The sequence below is a fragment of the Gracilinanus agilis genome, chromosome 5 (genome assembly GCF_016433145.1).
Source record: "Gracilinanus agilis isolate LMUSP501 chromosome 5, AgileGrace, whole genome shotgun sequence".
NCBI classification, from domain to species: domain Eukaryota; kingdom Metazoa; phylum Chordata; class Mammalia; order Didelphimorphia; family Didelphidae; genus Gracilinanus; species Gracilinanus agilis.
The window spans coordinates 309,994,457-310,021,227 of record NC_058134.1 but is presented as its reverse complement, the minus strand read 5'-3'; the positions used below and the strand labels follow the sequence as shown (position 1 = coordinate 310,021,227).

The 26,771-nt window shown below is 45.8% G+C and overlaps 1 protein-coding gene across 1 annotated transcript in view; it reads left to right on the top strand.

Annotated features, from left to right (window-relative positions):
- The window catches only part of EP300 (E1A binding protein p300), an 87,148-nt gene that overhangs the window by 58,884 nt on the left and 1,493 nt on the right, over window positions 1–26,771 (top strand). The window contains exons 12-31 of the mRNA XM_044679307.1: window positions 154–263; window positions 1,300–1,458; window positions 1,724–2,161; window positions 3,657–3,839; window positions 4,074–4,233; window positions 5,399–5,517; window positions 9,477–9,716; window positions 10,322–10,410; window positions 12,308–12,388; window positions 15,116–15,172; window positions 16,016–16,093; window positions 18,499–18,566; window positions 19,707–19,857; window positions 20,186–20,332; window positions 21,097–21,210; window positions 22,563–22,728; window positions 23,179–23,343; window positions 23,994–24,155; window positions 26,178–26,459; window positions 26,563–26,769. Of these exons, the coding sequence (XP_044535242.1) occupies window positions 154–263; window positions 1,300–1,458; window positions 1,724–2,161; window positions 3,657–3,839; window positions 4,074–4,233; window positions 5,399–5,517; window positions 9,477–9,716; window positions 10,322–10,410; window positions 12,308–12,388; window positions 15,116–15,172; window positions 16,016–16,093; window positions 18,499–18,566; window positions 19,707–19,857; window positions 20,186–20,332; window positions 21,097–21,210; window positions 22,563–22,728; window positions 23,179–23,343; window positions 23,994–24,155; window positions 26,178–26,459; window positions 26,563–26,769 (3,176 nt within the window). The remainder of the gene's footprint in view (window positions 1–153; window positions 264–1,299; window positions 1,459–1,723; window positions 2,162–3,656; window positions 3,840–4,073; window positions 4,234–5,398; window positions 5,518–9,476; window positions 9,717–10,321; window positions 10,411–12,307; window positions 12,389–15,115; window positions 15,173–16,015; window positions 16,094–18,498; window positions 18,567–19,706; window positions 19,858–20,185; window positions 20,333–21,096; window positions 21,211–22,562; window positions 22,729–23,178; window positions 23,344–23,993; window positions 24,156–26,177; window positions 26,460–26,562; window positions 26,770–26,771) is intronic.

The window sequence follows — 26,771 nt, the reverse complement described above, 5'->3', positions numbered from 1 at the left end:
CTCTCAGCCACCTCTCAAACGTTAGCTCGTGAGCCCAGTTCTATAATTATTTAATTAAAGGCAGAATGGGTAGTTGTGCCTAGAAAGGGAACTCGGTGATAATATGGTTCCTTGATGCAGCTCCAGACAGATGTGTCCATATATCTTAAATAGGAATGAATCAGTTTGGCCAGATGAGCATGCAGCTGCCATCCATGGGACCCAGGCAGACACCTCCTCTTCAGCACCCTGGACAGCTAGCCCAGTCTGGGCCCATGAACCAGGTCAGTGTTGTCTTCTTCATTTCCCCCATTCTTACTAATAGTAGTCAGCTATTAAACATGGCTTCCAAGGTGGAGGATAGAGTCCTTAGTGCTTGTGTTTTCCCTTTTTTGGTTTGGAAGGCTGGAGTGGAGATGAAGTCAGATTTGAAATACAGAATTGAAGGGAGGCTGATGCCATGTAATAACTTAGATGAGTACTGTACTAGGCCTTGTGGATTCACAAATCTGGGAGTGGGGGAGAGATTGCAACAGCGCAAGACTTGGGATTTGGATCAGCTTGACCAGTTGATAAACCAATGAGGTATTCACATATTATAATGCATGCGTAAGAGTGTAGTTGTATAGCGATATGTCCTTTATTCTGCCTTTTGGACAGAAAGGTCATCTTTGAGCTAATCTATTGGCCTACCTGGTGTAGTGAGTATTTATGTTGTTAGGTGGGGAAAATTGTGATGCCAGCATCCAGTGCTGCTGAATCTTCAGCCGATTGGCTCTCCTCCCATCCATTAATCAGTTCTGATGTTCAAGGAGGTATTTCTTGCCTTCTTCCCTTAATAACTCTTTTGCATGCCATTATCTGTATCATCTGATGACAATGGACAGTTTTGAGAATACGAGGCCTGATTGATGGGCCTTTGGGCTGACTACTGGGAGTTGGGGGAGGGTCTTCTTCAGCATTATTGCTTTCCCCGTGCTTGTCCCAGGCCCTTTCTCTCAACTCCTGTTTTCCCCAAGTTTTACACTTCCTTGTCTTCAGTGGTCTTTCATTGATCTTTAGGGAGTGGGAAACTTCTCCTTCGCTGGGCAGCTCGTTCCATTCTAAGACAGTTATATTCGTTTGGGAGTGTTTCTTTGTATAAAAAGCAAAAAGTAATCCACTCTGCCCTTCGGACCCAACCAGAAGAATTGGAGTCCAACCGCCATACATCTCATGATAGTAGCTGTCAGGTCACTCTGCCATGCTAGACATCCTTAGTTCTTGCCACTGAGCCTTGTGGCCTGATCTTAGGGTGTTCTGGGCTGTTCTCTTTTGCAGTCTCTTGCCTTTGCTTCTCGGATGCAACAACCAGGGGTTGGCCAGCCTTCTAGCCAGAACCAATTCCTTCAACAGAATCAATTTTCTGCTCCCTCCCAAGGACTGAATGCTGCAAATATGCCCATGGCACAGCCCAGCAGTCAGGCACCAGTGTCTCAAGTATGTAAAAGGCTTGCTCTGGATTTGCATTTTCAGCACTGCGGGGAGCATCGAATGGTGCATCTATGGTGCTTTTTTGCTAAACTGAATGGGAAACATGTCAGGGTCTGTAGATGTTTATCTATAAAACACCTTTTGTTCCCTTTATGGAACAAATGTCGACCTTCTCATCCTAGACGTGGTGGAAGTAAAGAAATTTGACATTTAAAATATTTTCTGTAACGTGTTCCTTGCATGAACTCATGAAATTGATATTTTTCAACAGGCTCAGATGTCCGGCTCTTCCTGTCCTGTGAATTCTCCTGCAATGACTCCAGGTTCTCAGGGCAACCACATTCACTGCCCCCCTCTCCCTCAACCTTCACTGCATCGAAATTCACCTTCTCCAGTCCCCAGTCGGACTCCTACGCCACATCACACACCCCCAGGCATGGGATCCCAACAGCCTCCAGCTCCAGTACCTTGCGCTCCTGCTCCAACACCCCCAGCACTGCCCTCTGGACCACAACCCCCAGCTCTCCATCCTGCTCCAAGACAAACTCCAACACCACCTCAGGCACAGATTCCTCCCCAAGTCCAGCCTCCGATTCCTGCTGTCCCTTCAGTCGAACCACCCCAGCAGCAGCCCCTCTCCCAGCAGAGTACCACAGCCTCTGTGCCTACCCCGACGGCCCCGCTGCCACCTCAGCAGCCAACAACACCAGTACGTAACATTTCCTTTTCCTCTTTTTTCTGCCTTGCAAAACCATTGACAAATGAACTCTATGTGATGTCGTGCCATCACTGTCCATCGGGTGCCTCTGAGAACCCAACATGGTGCTGATGAAACAGTAGGCACATTAAGTGCATTTGGTTGTTAACTGAGAAAAAAGGATTGTCATCAGAAGGAAAAAGTCCCTCCTGTGCCACTCCTGCCATCACCAGCTCACAGCATGGTCAAAGGGGGACCCAAAGATTCATTCCAGTCTGTAATTGTAGGCCTTTTCTTCAAAAGGTGGCCTCTCTGTGGTATTACTTGAGAATAGTCCTTTGTAAGGTTTAAGGCTATAGAACATAGGCAAAAAAGAAGCATTTTGAAATATTTAAAGTAAAGGAGCAGCTAGATGGCTCAGTGAATAAGCGAGCCAGGCCCTGCATCATGAGGACCTGGGTTCAATTCTGGCCTTAAATACTTAACTAATTGAGTGGCCCTGGGCAAGTCACTTAACAACCTCATTTACCTAGCCCACACACCTATTTAAAGTTTGCCTTTCCTCTTCTGCCTCGGAATTGGTATTTCCTCTTGATTCTAGGGCAGAAGGTAAGGGTTTAAAAAAGGAAAAAGATGGAATGATACCCATTTACCATCAGATCTAGAGGCAGCAGATGATAAGGGTTCTAAAAAACAATAAACCACTAGACCACTAGACAGTGCAGCAGTGGATAGAGATAGGAAGACCTGAAATCACCTCCTGCTTCAAACATTTTTAATAGCTAGGTGATCCTGGATAAATCACTTTCCCTTTTATTTGCCTTGGTTTCTTCATCTGCAAAATATGGGGTAGTTCTAACACCTTGTTGAGAGCATTAGTTGGGATATAGTTTTAAAATGCCAATAAATGTTTATTTCCTTCCTCCGTGGATTCCCTTTTATGTGTTTTGGATCTAAAACATCTTGGCATCCTTAGTTATGGTTCTAGAAATCTAATTTTCCTTTTATGTTGCGTCCCTCCCTCCCTATAGAAACTGGTCAAGCCTGAACCTTATACTTAAGTGCCTGATTGTGAGGATCATTCTCTGTTCCTTCTTCAACTAGAAACATCAGTGCGTTATTTAAGCCCTACAAGTCACCCGGCTTCCTCAGGAAGACTAGTAGCCCTCAGTGGCTTCCACTAAGGAAGTGCCATGCCAGGCTAGTCTGGGCTCAAAGGCACCCCTCCTTAGGCGATCACTAATCGTTCAAGGACTGCTCAATGGCAGACCATGACAGGTTAAACGTGTCCTAAATACTCAATCAATCCCTTCTGGAGAGTGAATGAACAACCATTTTATAAGGTTTGGGAGGCCTACATTAGAAAATTTCATTTAAATGCCTGAACAGCAGGAGGAGTGAAGTAGAAGATTAAAATTCTGCTTTAGGAAAAGGTGAAAGCATAACCCCAAACTTGTCCCAGTGCAAATGTTCTTGGTATAATTTGGACCTTTTACATTTTTTTTAGCTTTCCCAGCCTGCTGTCAGCATTGAAGGACAGGTATCAAACCCTCCATCGACAAGTAGCATGGAAGTGAATTCCCAGACTGCTCCTGAGCAACAGCCCTCACAGGACATTAAAATTGGCCCTAAAATGGAGGAGGAGCCATCAGAGTCAGGAGAGGCCCAGTCCGAGGAGAACAAGCCTGAGGTGAGAGAAGCTAAGCTAATTATGACTTGTGTGATCTGATCAGTTCCTTGGACTATAAAAGCCAGATGGCCAGGCACAGACCTAAATGATGACTTGGAGCTCATTAATTACATTCCTAATGACATCTTATGTATTTTCTCTGAAAATCCAACTGTAACGGGCAGGAAATGATACCTCAGTCTGGTAAGGTATTTGAGGCCGAGTTAGGACAGAACCAGCTACTTTCTCTTTTAGGTTAAAGCAGCAGCAGCAGCAGCAGAAGATTGTAAGATAGAACCTATGAACACAGAAGAAAAACCGAGAGAAGTAAAGACAGAAGTGAAAGAGGAGGAAGACCAGCCAAGCACTCCGGCTACTCAGTCCTCCCCAGCTCCAGGACAGTCGAAGAAAAAAAGTAAGTCTAGGTCAGCTTCTCCCTTGTGGACCAAGGGCATTGGGGCGGGGGGACTGGGGTGAGGGTAGGGAAGAGGTGGTGCAGGCTGGAGGGCAAATTTGCCTTCCAAGCTTAGCTGTCATGTTCCAAGAGATCTTCACAGATCAGCCAGTTAAGTGCCCCTCCTTCCCCAGAAGAAAACAATCCACCAATACCCTTTCTGGACTAACTAGCACCTGGCTGCATATTAGGGCCTTTAGGTGAGAAGCAAACCTTTTGGGGGGCCCCGTACTTGGTCCAAGAGATGCTTCATCACTCTTTGAATGAAATAAGAAGAGGAATGGACTCTAGGGGTGTATATGTAGGAAGACAGAACACACAACTTGACTTCGAAAGGACTTGTCTGGGAATCCTGCTGTGTGAAGTTTGATTTGGTGCAGGTTCTCTGTGGAACTGGCCTGCAAATGTGTTTGCTAGGAGACCATTTCTTTGCATTTCCTTATCTTTGCACTTGAAAACCTGAATCTTAAAGCCCGAAAGACAATTTTCAGAGCGAGTCCCTCCATTTTCATACAATAAATACATTTTCCCTGTGTTTTCTGCTCTGTGGGCATAACCGTATGAGTCGATCTGAAACTAACATGGTTGTTGCAGCTTTGGAGAATTCTGGTGACTTGACATTTGGGTTCGGGCCTTGCTGAACCAGTAGGCTCACACCCATTGTATATGAGTGTCCAAATGATGGTCTGAGTCTGGAGCTTGGTGTTCTGTTGAGTTCCGCTGTTCCTCCCATCAGGCTCGGGAGCAGCAGTATTTTGTTGATGCTCTGTTTTGTGCTTGTAAAGGTCCTAAGACTTCTATACCTGAAGTATCATGTCACTACTTTTGGGTTGTTTTGATATATTCTGCCCTAAGGACACACATATCTCTCAATTCTGATCAGTGCTGAGTAGTTCACCATTTTTTAATAACTGCACCGAGGACCTTGACCTATCTCAAGCCTCTTAACAGGACATTGCCTGGGCAGGGGTTACCTGCAACGGACAAATTCGCACCCTCTGGAGAGATTTCACTAGTAGCCATTTCCTTAGTTTTTGGGGTGGCCGGTCAAGTTGGATCATGCTGGCTCGATCTGGCATTTTTCAAGTGCTCTAACTTACATGTGTGTATTTTTATTTGTATTAAGTTTTCAAGCCAGAAGAATTGCGTCAGGCACTAATGCCAACATTGGAGGCCCTTTACCGTCAAGATCCAGAATCCCTTCCCTTCCGGCAGCCTGTTGACCCACAGCTTCTAGGAATCCCGGTATGTACGTGACTGTGCACTTGTGGACCCAGTCCTGCCTCTGTTGCCACCCCTGAAGTATGGCACTATTATGAGGTTTGGGCTTTGGTAGATTGGCAGAAATCCTGTCATGAAATGCCATGAAGAATTGTTCATTCAAAACCTATTGCTCAGGGAGCAGTGAGGTGGCTCAGTGAATTCAGAGAGCCAAGCCTGGAGAGAGGATGTGGCCTGAGACATTTCCAATCTGTGTGGTCCTGGGCAAGACACATATTAACCCCCATTCCCTACTCATTACCACTTTTCTGTTTTGGAAGCAATACACAGGAAGAAAGAAAGAAATCTATGGAAAATTTTCTGTGTTAAAGATTCCTTTTAGCCTTGAAAATCCTTCTGTTTGGCCAAAAGTGATAATAGGCAGAGAAAGGCAATAAGAAGACATCAAAAGATGTGATAATGTTGCCCCAGGAAAAAAAAGATAGTTGTGTCACATTTTGTTTGCCTGGTAATTTGGAATTCTCTCCTGGCACACCAGTGCTTTGGTGCCAGGCATAGCTATACCTAGAACAGGATAGCAGCCTTACATCTCTTACCTGGAAGGCCTCAGATAACCTAGAGCCATGATGGCACGCAGAGACCTCTCTGTGGGCACGTGTACCCGTGGACCCAGCGTGCTTTACTAGAAAGCCAGAAAGAGGCGCCTGATGGGAGTATAAGGTGGCTGGGTGACATGCTGTGAGAGGGAGGCACTGTGGTGAAGGTGATTCCCACCTTGTGGGGCTGGAGAGGAGAGGAGTGCTTCGGCTTTGCAGCACTGGCCATGCACCTGTCACTAGTGGGCCCTGCTTTGTTGTTGACTCATCTGCAAGAATGTCACTCAAAACTAGTCTTTATGAGATCTTAAAGGTAAACTGCAGAACTGCTTCTTCAGTCCTATTGGAAAGAGCTGTGAGTTTTCATGATCTACAGCCGCCCCGGGGCAGCCATCCCACTAGGATACTGCTGGCTTCATAAAAAGAGGAAGGCAGGCTTGCAGAGTTTTGACAGGATTGATATTTCCCTTTTCTAACTGCTCCTTGGCCCTCAGGGGCTCACAATGTAAAAAAAGACACAGAACACCAGCTCAGGGCCACTGGAAAAGACTCTCTTCCCTGCTCAATAAAAGAGGGACAGTCACTGACCTGGGGAAGTCATTGCTGGGGTCGGGTTATGGATCAGTTCTGTCCTAGGGAGCCATGGCTGTCCGTGTGTCAGTGACGTCCACGTTTCTGTTCTGTGCATCCAGGACACAAAAGGTTTCAGTGTTGCCTAGCCCAGGATGCATTTCCCTGACATCATATGACCTGCGTGATGCTCAGGGTGCTGGGATGGGTGGGGGAGCAGGGTTCCGCTCTCTGTGGCCTGTGCGTGCGCTCTAGGAAAGGACGCGTCGTACTGGGATTGCCAGGGATGGCTCTGGATCGGCCACTGTCTGTTAGGAACCCACCTGGGCTCCTGCTTGTGGGAAAATGAGACTTATATGGATGATGGAGGTCTGCCCCCCTCCTGTGTATGGGAAATGTGTGCTGCACCTTCACTTCATCTTATTGCTGCAAATTCCTGGAGAAGTAGGTCCAAGGCACATACAGCAGAGGTAGGAAATGGTGGTCGGTAGAGCATTGCCCCCTTGCCCTGGTGGAAATTCCAAAGGTACCCCAGCTGAGACTCTCTACCATAGAAGGTTGCTTCAGGGAAAATCCATTTCTTCAGTTTTAACTAATAGTATTAGCTCTTTGCTTTGGGAATAGACTTGTATTGGGTGCTTCATTTTTTTAAAAAATTTTGTTTTTGTAGACTTCCAAGTTTTGAACACCCAAAAATGAATATAGCAAAAAAAAAAAAGTAAAAAGATAGTGGAAAGATCATTCCAAGAATCCTGGCCAAAGTCATTTGGAGTGATTGACCGACCATGATGGAAAAGCATTCTGTATTCTGAGTAATGAAAGTGGGATGTGTCGCACACAGTGTCCGGCGGCACTTAGACACCAACCACAAAAGTTTCTTGAAGGGAAATTGAGGAAATATTCCCAGTATCTTAGTTTCTGCAACAAATCATCTCTCAGCTGCCAGTTTTTACCGTGCGTAGCAAAACACGGTGAGCCCCTCTCTTTTTTCATGATTTCCCAGACAAGGATACAATTATTCAACACATCTCTGTTGTTGGCACTTAGCAGAAATACTGTTAAAGATTGAGTCCAGCTCATGACAAGTGATGTGAGTCAGCCATTCACCACTGATTTACAAAAGGCAGCCTGTTACTCTATGTATGAGCTTAGGTGAAAGCACAGATATAAGTCATCATGCCAGGCTAGCAGTCATTTTGTGTCATGCTGTTGGTGACATGAGAGAAGAGCTGGTGTCTTCACCTGAAAGAATGCACGGGATAGATATTTATCACAAGATAAATGTGATAAATAAAATAATAAATAATATTTAATAAAATAAAAGACCAGGATCAGTGCGATGGGGCACCTTCTCTGGTGGGGGCAACATCCTGGTTTCATACAGTTCTTTGTTAAAGAAACAAAACATCGAGTCATTCTGTTTCATTTAAACATCAACAAGCTCTTTGTGCCAGAGAAAGCAGCAAAAAATTTGACGATGTCCTCAAAGATGTCACAAAATTGCTGAATTACATCATGCCTTGTGCTCTGAATTTTCAACAGTTTCAAGCACTTCTTGAGGTGATTCAGACACAGTATAATTGTTTACTTATGCACAATAATGTCTGGTGGGTGAGCAGAGGACAAATCCTGGAGACATTTGTAGCCTGCTTGGATGAAGTTAGGCTGTTTACGAATGAAAGGGCAGGAATATCCAAAGCTCAATGTTTCTGGCCTGGCTTACCAACCAGTGTTTTTGCAAATGTGCAAAGCCAAATGTTTTTTACATTTTATGTACTGAACAAACTACAAGGTGTAGGGAGAATGGCAGAAAACTTACCAAAACATTTGTTAGAAACAGGTTTTTGAAAGAGACCTTAAGAAGAGCAGACAGCTGAAACACTTAATCAGAAATTTATTTATTTGTTTGTTTGTTTGTTTGGAGAATTCTGCATTTGCAGACTATTCTACAAGCCATCAGGAAATCTACAAGGAATTTTCTAGCATTGTAGCAACAGTTTTTTATAGTTCTGTAACATGGGGACAACCCTGTGTTTTCTTCTCCAGATAAAGCCAAATTTGAAGAACTTGAGCTTTCCTGCTTATACTGGTTAGATTTAGGAAATCTGGAAATGGAGCTTTTGGAATTTTAAGAAAGCTCTGTCTGGAAAAATAAGTTTTATGACCTACCTGAAATACTCGAAGATAGAAGGGATGACAAAGGACAGCACAGTTAGTTCTGAAAAAGAAATCCTTAAACTGTGAAATTCCTTGCCAAATAGTTTTAAGTCAATGAAAACACTTAACGGTTGCTTTCCTTACGTTGTTTGGATCATCTTATGAGCAGCTGTTTTCATATTTGAATTATATCAAATCTGACACCAGAAGCATATTAACAGATAGTATATGAGTGCTACATGTGTTCCTCTCAAACTTAGAAAGTATGAGCCAAGGTTAGACAAATTAACAGTATGCACATAACAGCAAAAATCACATTAATTGTTCAAAAGCATGCTAAATGCAAACTAACCTTTCAATTAAAAGATGTTTGTATCTTTTGAAAGTTCTGTTATTGTGCCTTTCTTTAGACAAAAGATGTTAATGTAACCTCAGTCTTCAGATTAAATTGCCCTATTGGCACTTTGTGATAAATAAGTGTGTTTTGGTTAGCAATTTGGGCATGCGGTCTCTAAAAGGTTCACTATCACTGACCTAGAGTAAAATTACAGCTCCTTTTGGAACTGGATTTCTTTTCAGAATAAAGACATAAATGAGACACGATGCCTTGTGTCTGGGACTTAACATAAGCTTCTGTCTCATGGCTGTTCTTTCCTCTAGGATTATTTTGATATAGTGAAGTGTCCCATGGATCTTTCTACCATTAAGAGGAAATTAGACACTGGACAGTACCAAGAGCCCTGGCAATATGTGGATGACATATGGCTCATGTTCAACAATGCCTGGCTCTATAACCGGAAGACATCCCGTGTGTACAAGTACTGCTCCAAGTTGGCTGAGGTGTTTGAGCAAGAGATTGACCCCGTTATGCAGAACCTGGGATATTGCTGTGGCAGAAAGGTAACAACTTGCATCTTGTTTTCTGGCATTGTGTTGAAGGTCATATTGGGCTGTCTGCTCCATTCTCTGACTGAGCTGTGGGAATGTTTCCTTTTCCTCAGTCCCTGGCAGAGTCTGTGCCAAAGTGTAGAATCGAGGAAAACGTGTTGTTGGTGTGGGAGGCAGCAACAGCAGCTGAAAGGACAGAGGCCAGGCTAATGGGAAGGCAGCCCAAGTTCCCACCACTGGGAACATGAGTAGCCACTTCACACCCTACCTACCCCGTCCCTGAACCTCAGTTTCCTCAGATGGAGATAAGAAGAGTGCCAATTTTATGGGGCAATAGTGAGTATAGGCTGAGACACGTAACTGTAGATACTCTCTACATTCCTGTACTTGGAAGAAAAAATAACTGTCCCAGGCTTGCTGGGCAGAGTTTAAGTCAAAGCTTTTTCACTTAGACTTTACATTTAGATTTTACAGAGTTGCACATAAATCAAGTTAGGTGAAGAGAAGCTCAGATACTGAGCATGGCAGGTCAGTGTTCTACATGAAGGCTCCTGTTTTAGTCTCTTTACTGACTGTTCTCTTGGCTTAACTTGCATCTCTTACAAACTGTCTTACAGTTGGAGTTCTCACCCCAAACCCTTTGTTGCTATGGCAAACAGTTATGCACCATTCCTCGAGATGCCACTTACTACAGTTACCAAAACAGGTAAGCCTGAGCCTTCACAAAGCAATCATGCTCCGGGCCCCCAACCACATACTCCTCTTTTAGCTGCTTCCTGGGTTTGTGGGGTCATTGCCTCCTAGAAATCCAAGCCAGAGCGACCGGGTTCTCGTATTAGGCTTTGGGGCTTGAACCAGAATCCATCCTGCATTAAAACACATTACTCCTCGAACCCGCTTTACATTTTTCAGATTTTCCCCCCTTTCAAATGTCCTAAAAACTTACTACTAGCAATCCCAGCTTGTACTTGTGAATTCATAGTTATTGACTTATAAAAAGCCAAACGTATCCAGCCCTTCTCTCTGCTCCCAGAAAGGCATTGAGTTCCATGATTAGAGTCTTGATATTTTAGATATATGTATGTAGATAGACGGACTTAGACAGGCCCCTTACCCTAGAGCAGTGATGCGGCCCCCTGAAATGTTCTATCCAAGCAGTGCGACATTCTTCTTAATCGGACGGATCCAATGAATAGGATACAACACAATGAAACTTCGAGAGAGTCGCCTTAGAAACAGACTGGCAGATGAGCATTTCCTTTCCTTTGGCCCCTCTTTCAAAAGTTTACCCATTACTGGGCTAGACAAGTCAGTAGCAAGCATTCCTCTTGAGTATTATTTTTATATCCGTATCGCCAACTGACAGTCTTTGTTTCCTCAATAGCTTACATTCAATGGAACTGTGCCCAGTGCATTAATTTCTGTGTGGGCACCCTGGCATGGCAAGGCTGGAAAATCTAGTGCATTTAAATGAATGACCATCTCACTAGTGACCCTCCTTCTTGGTCATGGCTCATTTTGAACTTTGGCCTAGCAAAGTCTCTGTGGCTTTGAAAAACAATGACAAAGTTGAAGTTCTTGCTTGCACTCATGAACATTTTGGTGATGGTTTAGGGGCCATTTGGTTATATTTAGTGGAATATGTAAGGACAGCCTAACTTAAGTCTTTTGGAACATCTTGTGCTTAAACAGCAAATAATAGGTGGTATTAAACATTCCCCATTGTCCTCTCCTCGCCTGCTCCCAAAATATGTTGGTTGCTGTCTCCACAAATCATCTGGGTCCTAACCCAAAAGCCCAACCCAGCAGTATTTGTTGGCTTACCTGCATAGTAAATGGTAACATATTCAACAAGTAGCGGCCTGTGTGTGTCTATACCAGTGCGTGACTGTCCCCCTGTCCTTTGGCCTCGACCCTAAAGGATTTTCCCAGTGGTCAGTGCCCCCTTGGCCTGATGAAAGAGAGAATTTGTGCTTGCCTGGCTTTCTCAGATTTGACTTTTCCATTTTGTCCTAGCCTTTTCCCCCTTCCCATTGTCCTCTCCTCTTACCATCTGTCAAGATGGCTTGGAGGGATGGGTGTCCTCTCCTTAAAGGATAGTCAGAGTCCCATTCCTTCCCTCCCTCAGGATAGATTCATTTTCTTCTTGATCCTTTGCTTCCAAGCCTTGATGATTAAAATGAGAGGGTGTGGGTTTCCTGAATTGTTTGATTTGCTGCTTATGCTCCCATTTGAGAGATTTCATGCTAATCTGTGCTTTGCCTTGGCTTTCTACTTTGTGTTGTCCTGTCTACCTTTATGTTCTCTGTTGTCCTGCAATCCCTCATCTCTTTGTTTTGTTTTGAGTATGTGTGTGTCTGTGTCCTCCCTCTTGCTTGTCTTTGATTGCACTTGGCTTTGATTGAAAAAAAAAAAAAAAAAAAACCCAAACCCAAATTGTGTGTGCCCAATGTCCATCACTGAATGTTCTTGTCGTCGTTGATGACCTGCTCTCTGCTCCCGTCCCCCTCCTTGGCCTGCTGTGATTGGTGGCTTCGTTGCTTGGCTTGGGCTGTGTTGTGTGAACGGGATAGTTCACCCCAGTATGGCCTTCTTGCCGACAGGTATCATTTCTGTGAGAAGTGTTTCAACGAAATCCAGGGGGAGAGCGTTTCTCTGGGGGATGATCCATCCCAGCCTCAAACGTAAGTACTTGTGGCTTCTGGTCAATATTGGATCTCAGTGCTTTGCTTCGATGAAAAGTTTATTCTAGAATCACAATGATCCCTTTTAGTCCTGTGTCCATTTCATAAACCTGTGTTCAAACCAGTGTCCCAGTTACTTCCATGTTCTCACCTGAAAATTCTTTTCTCCTCATTCCTGACAAAGTCCCTTCATGTTCCAGATGTAGCTTCGTTTTTTCCCCTCTGTTCTTCTATTTGTAGTTTTATGGTTGGCAGAGTACTGCCACCAGACCCTTTTAGTAGTGCTTCTGGGTGTTGGACAGCACTAGTTTATGGCCCCTGGGGTCTTGCTGTCTCTGGGGGGGGGGGGGCACGATTTGTTCTGCAGTAGAAATGGAACATAGTTGGCCAGTGTTGGTTGTCCTCCCGACTCCTAAGATAGATTGTTGTAGAGATGGAGAAATGGAGGCTGGAGGGGTACAGTGCCTCGTGAGACAGGCAGTGTATTGCTGGCACTCTCTGACAATGACAGGACACATTTCAGATTTTGGGATTCACTTATCTGGCACACTGGAGAGAAGTACCTGCCCCCAAACCATCCCTGAGGGCAGACCTCTCCTCTTGGATGCTTTGCTTAGAAACAAGCAGTGCCCAGACTCTCTGGATCTGCACTTAGAGAGATTAGAAAAGTAATTTCTCCTAGACCTGGACTATGAAAAGATGGAGGAAAGAGGATAACCACCTCTGTGGTTGGCACTGTTAACAATGTCAGAGATTTAGTCTAAATCAAGATCATTCTTGTCTATAGTCTCTGATCCATGGAATCATTAATTCTTGTAAAGTGGAAACAACAGGACTTAGAATGAGGATTGAACTCCATATCAGGACCACAAATTGTAATTTCCCAGTCAGAGTAGGCCCCAGTAGCGAATGCTTAGAATCCATTGAAAGTCCCTAAGGAAAACAAAGTTATCCCATGAACCTTAGTGTGTTTGGTGGGATAAGTGCTAAAAATTTGGAAAACACCGTGATGGGCGGTACTGCTGTATGGTGGAAAGAGTGGGGTCAGTAAAGGAAAGTGAAAAATGTTGGGGGGGGTGGAATATGGCCAAATTGACCCACTAATGCATGGAGTCGTGAACTGATCTAAGCATTCTGAAGGGAAATTTGGAATTATGCCCAAAGGACTCTAAAACTGTGCTGACCTTTTGACCCAGTAATACCATGACTTGGTCTATCCCAAAGACATCAAAGATAAGGAGAAGGACCAAAATATTTATAGCAGCTCTTTTTGTGGTGGCAAAGAATTGAAAATTGAGGGGATGCCCATCCACTGGGGAAGTGGCTGAATAAGTTGTGGTATATGATGGTGCTATCATGCCATGCGAATTGATGAGCTGGATGTGATAAGAGACCAGCTCTATCCAGTATTTGAAGGAAACCCAGGACAGGGTCGGGGAGATGAGAAAATAGGGGATCTTTAGGCTTTCCAGAGCGTCGCTATTCTCACACTGCCTTCACAAGGATGGCGAACTGATGAAGAGTGACGTGAGCAGAACCAGGAGAACTTTCTTTCTATACAGTAACAGAAATAATGTTCGGTGATTGACTGTAAATGACCTGGCTCTTCTTATCAATACAATGATCCAGAGCAATTCTGAAGGACCTATGACAAAGCATGCTCTCTACCTCCAGAGAAAGAATTGGACTATGAATGCAGTTTGAAGCAGACTATCTTTTGCATTAATTTATTTGGGGTTTATATACATGTTCTCCAACAATGTGATCATCATGGAAATCTGTTTTACTTGATCATCCATATATAACCTAGATCAGGTTGCTGACCATCTCTGGGAGGGGAGTGTAATTTGGAAATTAAAATTTTGGAAAGCATTATAACGTGTAATTGGGGAAATTGTTTAAAAACAGGAGTCAGTTACCAGATTTGCCCCGGGGACCCTTTGAAAAGAGGTACCTGATAAGGGAGGGTGGGTGTTACTATTGGTGTCCCTGAGAAGTGAGTGATTTCCCAGATCCAAGGCATGGGTGGTCCATTTTCTCATTTTCTGAATATTTGTTCCTTGTGTATTTCTGTGCCAGTGTCGGTGCTCTGAAAGATATACCTTTCCTCCTTAAGCATCGTTATCGGGGATATTAATAACAGAATGATAAATATGGCCTTTATTAGTAAACTGCCATTTTAATTTAACTTAAATTTCACCTTGCTTTCCACTGCCATCGCATGGCATTCATTCATTTATTTATGTGGTTGATTTAGAATATTTTTCCATGGTTACATGCTTTCTATTCTTTTCCTCCTCTCCTCCCTCCCACAGCCAATGAGCAGTTGCACTGGTTTTCATATGTTTCATTGATCAGGCTATATTTCCATATGATTGATATTTGCACTGGGGTGATCCTTTAGAGTCTGCATCCCCAATCCTATCCCCATCGAACCATGTGATCAGTCATATGTTTTTCTTCTGGGTTTCCACTCACAACAGTTCTTTCTCTGGATATGGATAGCATTCTTTCTCATAAGTTCCTCAGAATTGTCCTGAATCGTTATGGTGTTTTTTTAAATGCTACAGAAAGACCAATATATGAACCCTAAACCAACAGACAACTGATGTGCATCCAGCAGTTCTTTATTTTATTTAGGAGGGTGGTGACGGGAAAGAATCATTTCTTGGGAAGGGCATTTGATTAATGTTACCCCCTCCCTTCTCTTTTTTTCTCTTCCCATAGTACAATAAATAAGGAACAGTTTTCCAAAAGAAAGAACGATACACTAGATCCTGAATTGTAAGTAATTGTGGATGTTGAGAGTGTTTTATCATCCTCTTTCCAAAACCCTTTAAGACCTTTTTTCTCAAATAGGTAGTTTACATGGCTTTAATCAGGTGGTTTGGGGTTGTGCCGTCCTTTGTAAAATTGATGACAGATTGCTTACAGTCTTGAGGAAGTGAAGGAGAGAGAGAATTTGGAACCCTCTCCTCCCCCAGGAGCAGCCCCCACCCACCTATTAAAAAAATGTTTACATATGATTGGGGAAAATTAAAACAAAAGTCATTGTGAAATTAAAGGAATAAAGTACTGTCTACCCTTTTCTTTGGGAGTTTATAGACCTATCCCATCTGATTGTTACAAGATTAGGGGACGGCTCTTCCTTAGAGTAGGTATCATTCCTTGTCTTCAGCTAGACCGTAGTCACAAAACACAATTGTTGATTTTACCATCTCCTAGTATTAGGGCTTATGTAATGCCCTTGTTTGTGGCGTGACCCCAAGAAACAAGGAGTATTGAAATAAGTGAGTATTCTGGGCCACCCCAAGAATTGGAGAAGAGAGCAGCTGATCTCCCATCTTGGGGGGGCCCAACTTGACCAGTGAGATCTCACTTCTCTGGTTGTCTAGGCAGGAGTCTTGGAATTCCCCCTTTGTTCTTTTTCCAACCTACTGGCCAAAGAACACTTACTTGCCTTTGTGTGTCACCAATATAGTGATCGGTTTCTAGTAAGCCACAAAGACAGGGAGTGAATGGCTCATGTGTGGTAAATCCTTGACAATTTACAGTAAGGAGCCTAGGTAGGGTGGGCTTTTCTTGATGGTTTCTGAGTTTCATTCTTTGGTCACTTGACTTTTTCAGGTTTGTCGAATGTATAGAATGTGGCCGGAAGATGCATCAGATCTGTGTGCTTCACAACGAAGTCATCTGGCCCTCTGGGTAAGCAAAAGAATTATCTAGGCCAGTGATGGGCAAAGGAAAGGAAATGCTCATCCGTCAGTCAGTCTGTTTCTAAGGCAGCTTCGTTATATTGTATCCTACTCATTGTATGCATCAGATTAGGAATAATGTCGCACCGCACTTCAGGGGGCTGCATCTGGCCTATCAGATACCATGGTAACTTGGATCATAGCTTTAGGCTTCAATTTCACCCATTTCATTGTTAAACACGACTGAGGCCTGGAAGTATTTGGTGTCTTTTCTAAGGATCAGTGGAGAGTAGTGACTGAGCAGAATTCCAGGCCCATCTGACAATTCATGCCTCTCCCAAATTCCTTCTGCTGAAAACCTGACAAGCAGACTCCTCTTCCCGAGGCAGCCTTTCTATGTGTTTGCTGCCCACCTCTCACCCCAGTCTTGCCACTGACCTAATCACCCTTCTTTCTTCAACCTTTCCTCAGCTTAATAAGTTGGTACCCTTCTTCCCTGCAAGGTATCAATGGTGGGTCTATGTCCAATGGGCCTCTCATTATCTCCCTTCTAGAATTGGGCCCAGAATCACATGAGGGTTTTGGCTCTCTCACTGTTGGCTCACACCAAACATGGAATCTACCAGATCTCTTAGCTTTTTTCAGACAAACTGCTTTGTATCATGCTTCCTCCATCTTCTCCTGAGGAAAAGTACTTATAAATATCAATTGAAAGACTTGACCTGTTGTCTGATTATATTTCGTCTTTGTTTGACTCTCCGAGTATGTTACCTCCCAGCCTTGTCACATCTGCATATTATAGGCATATTCCCTAAACATCCGAGTGTTCAGTGGAAGGGTCGAAGCAGATATCCCTTGGTGGATACTCTTTAGGTCTTGCCATTCAGCCAGTTCCAGATTAGTCAGTTCATTGTCCATGAGTGAAACAAATATTTGGCTAAAATCTTGGTAAACTATATACTTGCTGCTAGATTTCAATTGAAACTCTAACGGAAAGGTCTCATGATCCTTACAGCACTAAAAAGCCAATGGCAGATAAATCAAAATCTTGGCCATTTCTGACAGTGAGTGATAAGGACTTGGATTTGAAGCTCGTGGTTGCTACATTGTGAAGATGGCCATAGTAGGGCTGAGCTAGAAACAGGACAGGTGACCACGGGAGCCATTTTGTCAGTACAACATTGTCATGATAGGAAATCCAGTTATTCTCTGGTGTGGGCTGGCCTTGTGTAAAGCCAATCAAGCTTCACCAAGATGGCCACTTCTTTTCCTAACTATCTTGATAGGAATCCTTTTTAGTTTTTCCCACAACTGAAATCAGTCTTGTTGGTACATTCCCCACATCAATGCTGCCTCTCCTCCATTCTTTGGGAGACCACTTAGGATGGGTCCTATTCAGCCATCCTGTTTAGCTGTTTTTGTGTCATACCCTGGGTTATAGCTCATCTTACCCAAGTTCACCCAGTGCAGTTACCCTGACCCCATTCCCTCTGAAGTCCTTTCCATTAGATTACATGCAGAAGCTTGCTGGTTCCCTCCTTGGTTACAAAACCAAATGACAAATGCAGACCATCAGCTGACCCTGCTATTTCTTCCCCAGTGCACCTTCAGGGGGAAAAAAGGGCTTCTTGCTCAAGGCTTATGTCTTTTCCCAATGTGAAGCATCTGAAGTTGTGGTCATCCATTTTGTCAAGACTTGTTGGGGGATGGGTGTTTCAGTCACATCTTGGGACATTCCTTTGGCAGGCAAAAGCCCTTTCTGTTCTTGCCAGGCATGTCAGTCTCATGTTTGGGACTTTCCCTGGGAGGCCTTCTGTCTGAAAACACCTGTTCTGAGTCTCGGTTGGCATCCAGGAGAGGACAGGCAGCCCCCACTGTTGCCTTTCTTCCTTTCTAGGGGATATTCCTCTCCTCCAGCATTCTGGCCCAGGCTCAGCCCTCTCTCAAAGTCTTTCTTGAGGTCATTCCTCTTCATTTCCATACGATTCCTTGCTTCTAAGTTGGCATGTTTCATCATCTCTTCAATGCAGTGATTTGTGCCATCATCTAGCATCTACCATTCTCTCCAACTCCTGCCTCCTTATTTTTATAACAACAAATTGAATGGGGGGAGCACTCCCTCCCCAGAGCACTTTGTTTATACTCCCTTGGAGACACCAGGCCCTTCCTGTCTTATACCGGGCTTCATCTGCCCCCATTCCTGGCAGGAGAAGCGCGGAAGGGTATGAGGCCATTGCCACTCTACTTCAGGTACAGCTTGGTCTTGAGCGTCTCTTCCGAGATTCCTTTCTGTTACCACATTTTGATACAGTGACTCTAAAAGGTCCCTTTTGAATGTTGGGAAAGCTGCCTTCTCTACCCCATGTGAGATGCAGTCAGCACATTGAGACCTGTTATGTGTTGTCCTCCCCGTAGATTTGTCTGTGATGGGTGTCTGAAGAAAACTGGGCGAACGCGGAAAGAAAACAAGTTTTCAGCTAAAAGTAAGTCATCTCTTTCTTGGTAACCAAATTTAGTCTTAGTGAAGTGTCACTGAAGACTAACTTGCACTGGGGTAGCCCTTCCTGATTGGTTCTGAGAAGAGACACAGAGCAAGCTGGTGGGCAGGATTTGGCCCAGACTTGGGAGTCCATTGATAGGGGAGAACAGATGGACAGACACCTCATTTATACTTTGGAGAGGATTAGAGAGTTGGGGCAGCTTCCTGAGTCTTAAGGCAAAGTCTCAGACCATCCATTTCTCAATAAATCAGTGTCCTCGAAATTGCTTTCAGGGAAAAGGATAGTAAATTAAATGGAATAGAAACTAGATGGAATTATGTATTCGTTTAACTTAAATGGTAGCAAACCAAATCCGAGGGAAATTCCCAATACTACCCTCAAATCAGACTACTTGAAAGAGGAGTGTGCTGTATGTCGAATCCCTGAATGGGTCTGCCTCCAGATCAGGGTCTTTAAGGATCGCTACTGTTGACTTGGCTTTATTTAGCCTCCTTTTGTCCATGATGTGTGTTCAAGAGTCTTTCCTCAGAACAGATCATTTAATCGCACAGGTGTTGGAAGCAGATTGCAAGTTTCCAAACTGCTTTTACCTCCCACCCAGCCTGTTGGCAAAGATCGATATTGGTCCGGCCATTTTTGATTTAGGCTTTTGAAGAAGGCTGTCCAGAGATCCCATTTTGTCAGCATCTATCTGCTCCACGGAAGAGTGCCCACATACTCACCAAAAGTTCCACAGCAGTTTTTGTTGTTGAGACTAGCTGAACCCAGTTGTCCGTGAATGTAATTAGCTATTAACTGTGCCACGAGAAAAGATCAGTGTGAAAGATTCAGAGAAGTCTGGGAAGATTCACTTGTGTGCTCCTTGTATGGGTGAAGGACTGAGGCTGCAGAATAGTCCACAGTCTGTGAAGCAGAGTGGGTGGGTGTTGGTTTAGTCTCTTTTCAGATCTGGGGAGGGAGATTTGATGTGCAAACAAAAGCTCCATTATTATGAAAACTCATAAAACTTCACGGGAATGTGTCCATCCACTGTGAGGCAGGTCATTCTGATGGTAGTTGATAATCTTACCTTGAAGGAATGTACCTGTGGCTTGCTTTTGACCATCATTTTGGTTTATCTAGGGCTGCCATCTACCAGGCTTGGTACCTTCCTAGAAAACCGAGTAAATGACTTTCTGCGACGGCAGAATCACCCCGAGTCAGGAGAGGTCACAGTTCGGGTTGTTCATGCTTCAGACAAAACCGTCGAAGTGAAACCAGGCATGAAAGCAAGGTATATATATCTCTTTTATTCCACTAGTTTTGTTTTTTGTTTTGAAAACCCTGGCCTTTTCTGTCCTAGAATCAATTCTAAGTATCCATTCCAAGGCAGGAAAATAACGGGGCTAGGCGGCAACTGGGGTTAAGTGACTTGCCCAGGATCGCATAGCTAGAAGTGTCAGAGACCAGTTTTAGACCCAGGACCTCCCCCTCTCCAGGCCTGGTTCTTTACCCATTCATTTTTGTTTCATTTCAAGGCGGGTTTGGGGTGCGAACTTTTACACATCTTCCACTTCAACAGCAATGCACTCTGAATGTCCTTCTGATTCTGATTCACATAGATTTGTCGATAGTGGCGAGATGGCCGAATCCTTCCCATACCGAACAAAAGCCCTCTTTGCCTTTGAGGAAATCGATGGGGTTGACTTGTGCTTCTTTGGCATGCATGTTCAAGAGTATGGCTCCGACTGTCCCCCGCCCAATCAGAGGTAAGAGCTTTTTAGAAGTGGAACTTGAGATTGTAGGGTGTACAGTAGGATGTTAGTGGGCAAAGGGACAGATGCAAGGGGCACGTGTTTCCTGTGTTAAAGTCTAGCATGCTGGCTGTCCTAGGAGCAGTAGAGGAAGGAGGGATGGGGCAAGAAGAGTGGCAAAGTCAAGAAATTCTTACACAAATGAGGGGGAAGACGGCCTTGGGAGTCTGAAGGCTTTTCCTCCTCCTTGAAGGTTTTTAACTTAAAATGCACGGTCCCCTTCCTCACAGCTGTGAAGTCTTCCAGATGATTCCATCGTGGCATCTGCTCTGTTGCCTACAGAGTGAAAGTACAGAATTTGTTGTGGTGATACTTAACACTGAGATAAAGCTTGTTCCTTTCTTCCTTACCCACCCCCCACCCCCAGCTTCTCTCTTAAAATCAGTACTAAGTGTCAAAGGCAGAAGAGTGATAAGGGCTAGGCAGTGGGGGTTGTGACTTGCCCAGGGTCACACAGCTCGGAAGTAAGCCGATTCTTTTCTGGCAAGAGGAGGAATGTGACATACCCAGCCAGGGTAGCAAAGTCATTCATTTGGAAAAGTCCCTGTGATATTAAGATGTCAGGTATGAGATGCACCTTATGTAAGTTAAGGTAGAATCTGAATGTATTTCCTTGAGAATTTTTCACCTCCTGGCAATGCCTGCTGAAGTGTCTATATTTGAGTGGAGGACCAGTTCAGCAGGATTTGATTTGGTTTTTTTCCTTCCTGTCTTTTTAGGAGAGTATATATATCTTACCTCGACAGTGTTCATTTTTTCCGTCCCAAATGCTTCAGGACTGCAGTCTATCATGAAATCTTAATTGGCTACTTAGAATATGTCAAGAAATTAGGGTAAGTGTGTCTGTGTTCTCACTTTTTTGAAATGGCAGTATGGTATAATGATAATGGGGAGTAGGGAGGGGTGCTAGCGGCCCTTGGACACTATTGACGTTCTTGTATCATGGACTTGTCGTTGGGTGTGCCTGCACCTGAGAGTGTTCTAAACCCGTGATGGCGAACCTATGGCACACCCTCTGTGGGCACACCCTCTGTGGGCACCTGTGCCACAACGGGGTGGGGGGGCTTTACTAGAAAGGCAGGGGGACTCAGGCGGAGCTGTTCCCCTCCCCCTCTCCACCGTGCCTCACATTTTTTCACACTCCCCACCCTTCTGCCCAGCAGCCCAATGGGATCGCTTCCTCCCTTCTCTGTGTGTGTGGGGGGGGGGGACCCTGTGGGGCAGCACATAGTCTCTAAAAGGTTTGCTATCGCTGTTTCTAGACCATCTTAAGCTGTTATCTTTTTGGCTAAGACCTCTTCCTAGGGCAGTCTCTGAAGTGGGCTGGACAAACCAATGGTGAAACCAAATGAACAAAGAACATTTTTCAGCTCCACTCCTGCCTTCAGTGGAAGTAATCCATTGGTTGGGTGTGCTCATCCCATGGACTGTGCCATAGTCCTCACCAGACTCATTCTGGGCTAGTGCAGAATCCTGTGCCATCCTTGACCCTTGGGCCTTAGCGCAAGTTCTGCTGTCCTAGTTAAAGATGTTGTTCACCTCCTCCTATATCTTCTTCCTTCTATCAGTGATGGTGAACCTATGGCATGGGTGCCAACAATGGCTCACAGAGGGCTCTCTGTGGGCACTTGGCCATCCTCCTCCCCCTCTCCATGGTGTCTGATGGCATTTTGGGATGGGTGCCCACAGGATAAGGTGGGCGACTCACAGGCAGCAGAGCTGGAGGGGAGCAGAGTGCTTGGGCCACTCCCCTCCCCCTCTTGACCCTGGCTGAGAACATTGCTCACTTCTCTCCCTTCTTCTGTGTGTATGTGGCCGGGGGAGGGAGTTGGCACTCCATCTCTCAAAGGTTCAACATCACTGCCTTAAAACGAGCATTTCCAGCTTTGTATCGTCAGGAATTTGGGGCCCTCTGCTATGAAAACTTATGGCCGTCTTACATCTTCATTAGAACCCCGCTGGCTTTGCTCATACCCTCAGTGACCACGAACCCTTCCTTCTCCCTTCTCTGCCACCAGTAGCCTAAGAGCCCTGTTTGGTTTGGGGAGCCTCCTCCAGCCTTAGATCAAGGGCACATGGGTGGTGTTGGATGGCAGCCGTCACATGACCTTGTGGTTTATTAGCTTATGTTGTTTTTGATGGAAAAAATACAGATGGGTTCTAAATGAAAATGTTCTTCCCCTAGGTACACCACTGGGCATATCTGGGCCTGTCCCCCAAGTGAAGGAGACGACTATATCTTTCACTGCCACCCTCCCGATCAGAAGATCCCAAAGCCCAAGCGATTGCAGGAATGGTACAAAAAGATGCTGGACAAGTCCGTGTCAGAACGCATCGTCCATGATTACAAAGTGAGTTCTACTGGAGGTGCTCACTTAGTCTCAGATCCTGATCTGATGGGCCTCCAGGTTCCTTACTGCATGGTGGTGTCAAATGGACATGGACGATGACTTCAAATTGGCCTAGAAAAATCCATAATGATGTACTGTGACCTGTTGTATTTCTTTGGGTTCGGCTTGCACTAGTGTTGTAGGCTCTGCTTTTCACAGCTCAGCCTTCCTGGAAGCTATGGCAGGATGGAAATACTAGCTGAAAAATGAAGAGGTTGCCTGCATTTCCTGTTATGGCCTTCCCAGGGAGCCATCCCTTCTTCTGGTGAAGGGAAAAGTTTGACACAGGAGCAACCCAACTTAACCACTTTAAACTATTAACTGGTTTGGGGGGCTCTTGGGCAAGTGGGGTTTGTATTCTGTGTTCCCCAATTTTGGAGATAGTGATTAACTATGTATGACTTTTTGTAGGATATTTTTAAACAAGCCACAGAAGATCGTTTAACTAGTGCGAAGGAGCTCCCTTACTTTGAAGGCGATTTCTGGCCCAATGTGCTGGAGGAGAGCATTAAGGAGCTGGAGCAGGAAGAAGAAGAGAGAAAAAGAGAAGAGAACACCAGCAATGAGAGCACAGATGTAAGGCCCAGCCCCTGGGGAATCTTTGGAAAAGAGAGACTAGAATGGGCCAGCTGGAATCGATCTGGTTTCAGTTAGATGAGGGAAGAAGAAATGTGAGCTCCTGTCTTAGACCTTGGGCCTTTGGCTCTTAGTGACGACTTCTGGTGGTTTAATTTGGAAGGTCATCCCTATTGGGAGTAGACAAACTAGCCCCCCAACCGAGAAATAGTTCTTTGCTTGGAGCCATAGAATGGTACAACATGATAACCTCTAAGGTCCCACCAACGCTGGGGCTGGTGCACAGAGGCTGACCCCTCGGCCCTTCAGACTCTGTTTCCCCTTGGAATAAACAGACAAGCAGGGAGTCTGGAAATAGTGAAGGTTATTGTGTCAACCACTTAGGAATAATGACTGGGGAGAGCCTCCTTCTTGTCCAAGACCTGTAGGAATCCATTGAAAGGGAGTAATAAAGGCCAGGGCCCTGCTGCTTCTTTCTCTGAAGGGGCAGGACTGACGTGACTCTATGGGCATGGACCAAGTAACCGCAAAAGACTCCTGGCAGAGATCACTTGATGCCCTCATGATTTACTGCTTGAGAATAGAAGGGACACCCTCCCTGCTTTCTCTCTGTGTGCAAGCCATTGACCTTTGTCCCGTGCTTCCTTCAGGTGACTAAGGGAGACAGCAAGAATGCCAAAAAGAAAAATAACAAGAAAACGAGCAAAAACAAGAGCAGCCTGAGCCGGGGTAACAAGAAGAAGCCGGGCATGCCCAACGTCTCCAATGACCTGTCCCAGAAGCTCTATGCCACCATGGAGAAGCACAAAGAGGTGAGGGGAGGCTACCTAACCTTACTCCACAGGCCCCCAACATTCTATCTCCCCTTCCTCTCAGGGAACACAGGGCACCTTTTCAGTTTGAGGGGATCAGCCTCTGGCATAGTAACAACCAAGGCACCCCTTTTCTCCTGTATTCCTTAAAGATGGGTAGCATGTTTGCCCTCATTGCTGTGGCGATTTCAGCTGGTCATCAAGCACACCTTCATTTTGCCTGTTTAATGGGTGGGACACATGCACCCTCCCCCTGTCACTGGTGTCCCAGTCTTTTTCATCATTTTGTGAACAGCCAGTGTTTGTGGTGTAGGAAAGAAGACTCCGTTGGCCACCCCCACTTCTTCACCTTGAAATGTTGATAAAGAATATGCTAGAGATGTCCTCTGAAACCAAGTCCAGCTTTTCTGTAATGACTTTAATAAGTGGAAAGGCCTAGTGTGTGAATCATGCCCGCCCAGGCCTGGACTCCTGGGTCCTTGTTGCCTTTTCTGAATGCTGCCATGTTTGCACATAGTGCTGTTGGTTTTGTAGAAATGCTTTTGGCTTTGTTTTAATGTTAGAATTAGGATGGCAATGGCAGGGCCTTGGGATCGGGAAAGAAAACTGGACTAAGTGATTTACACTCCTTTTCTCTGCAGACAGTGCAAACTGCTCATAGTCCCAGGCCACCCTGCTAGGAAGTGAGGGGTCAGTGTAGACAAGTAGTGAAGAAAGTGTCGTTTTCAGAATCATTGTTCTAACCAGTTGGGCATGGTCATTGGGAGCTATGGAAACAGCCTGGCTCTTGAAAGCATTTCTTTCTAGTGGCATTTGTTATGGGAGGGAGTTTACTTGCTGGTTTTTTCGAGTAGCATTTCATGGCCTTTGCCTCTGTGTGTGTCTGTGTCTGAAATTACCGAGGAGCAGGAGAAAGAGGGACCTTTTCCCAAAGGTTCTTTCCTGCTCTGAATTCCATTGATGCTATTGGAACGTGACAGATCCCTTTCCCAGTCCCCACCTTGTTTTCCTGATAAAGAAATTGCATGTCCAAGTCACGCTGGCCATAAGGCAGAGCTGATCTCCAAGTGGATCTTGTTCTCCATTCTTTGAAGATTCGCTGTGCTTCCATGGGATCCATTTTATAACAATCAATGTCTTCAGAGTCCCCTGAGGTAGTAGAGCGAATACAGGTGATTCCCTCAACACTTCTTTAGTGCATTGCCACCTTAACCGATGGTCTGCTACGGTCCAGAACGGCTCTTCGGAAAGGCCTTTGAGGTTTGTCAGGATCAAGATCAGATTGGACCTAGGAAGGCACTGAGCAGAACTCCAGAACTTTGTCCCTGAATAGGCCCGAGGCCTCATGATATCGGTTCTGTGGGACCTGCAGAAAATCAGATGTTCTATCGGCTAAGCCTTTGTGGAAGCCGTTTCTCTCGAGACAGCAGAGGCCTTTAGAGGCAGCCGGCAGCCAAGGGCTCTGCTGTGTCCCTGATGGAGGCTGGCCGCGGAGCCTTTGCAGTCATGGGCCTCCGTCGTGCCCCCTAGGGAAAGGCTTGAATTCCCCCCATGCACACACAGACAGGCTCAGGCACTCTGCTATTAGGAAGCGGCCAGAGGCATCCCGGGGGCTGGGCTGGGCTGGGCTGGGGTCCTTCTTTCCAGAGCAAGGGGACCCCCTGGGGAAGCTGGCCCTTTAAGGCCGGACACTGTTACAGATAACAGTTCATCTAGAAGGGTATATTGAACAATATTAAGGGTTTAGTGTAATTCATATTGATGATTAATTCAAATATGGGCCGCCACACCTTCTGCCCCCCCCACCCCCACCCCCACCCCCGGCTGCTTCCTAGGAAGGAGGAAGTACCGATGAGGCTCCCCCTATTTAAGCTTCTCTTTACCTTGGCTCACCTCACAGGAAGCCCGTTGAATTGTGGGAAATGTCCTTTTCAAGCCCCCTGAACGTCCCCAGGAAGTTCATATCGTGGCTCCCAATGTGAAGACCCCCCAGTTTAATATCGCCCCCCCACTCTGTTACAGGTCTTCTTTGTGATCCGCCTCATCGCCGGCCCCGCAGCCAACTCTCTGCCCCCCATCGCAGAACCCGACCCCCTGATCCCCTGCGACCTGATGGACGGCCGGGACGCCTTCCTCACCCTGGCCAGGGACAAGCACCTGGAGTTCTCGTCCCTGCGCAGGGCCCAGTGGTCTACCATGTGCATGTTGGTGGAGCTGCACACCCAGAGCCAAGACCGCTTCGTCTACACCTGCAACGAGTGCAAGCACCACGTGGAGACGCGGTGGCACTGCACGGTGTGCGAGGTGAGCCGGGCGCGCGGGGGCTGGTGGGGGGCCGGCGGGGGGCGCGGGGCGGGGGCGGGGCGGGCCGGCCTGACCCCCCCTGTGCGGCCTCCTCTCTCCCCAGGACTACGACCTGTGCATCACGTGCTACAACACCAAGAACCACGACCACAAGATGGAGAAGCTGGGCCTGGGCCTGGACGACGAGAGCAACAACCAGCAGGCGGCGGCCACGCAGAGCCCCGGAGACTCGCGGCGCCTGAGCATCCAGCGCTGCATCCAGTCCCTGGTGCACGCCTGCCAGTGCCGCAACGCCAACTGCTCGCTGCCCTC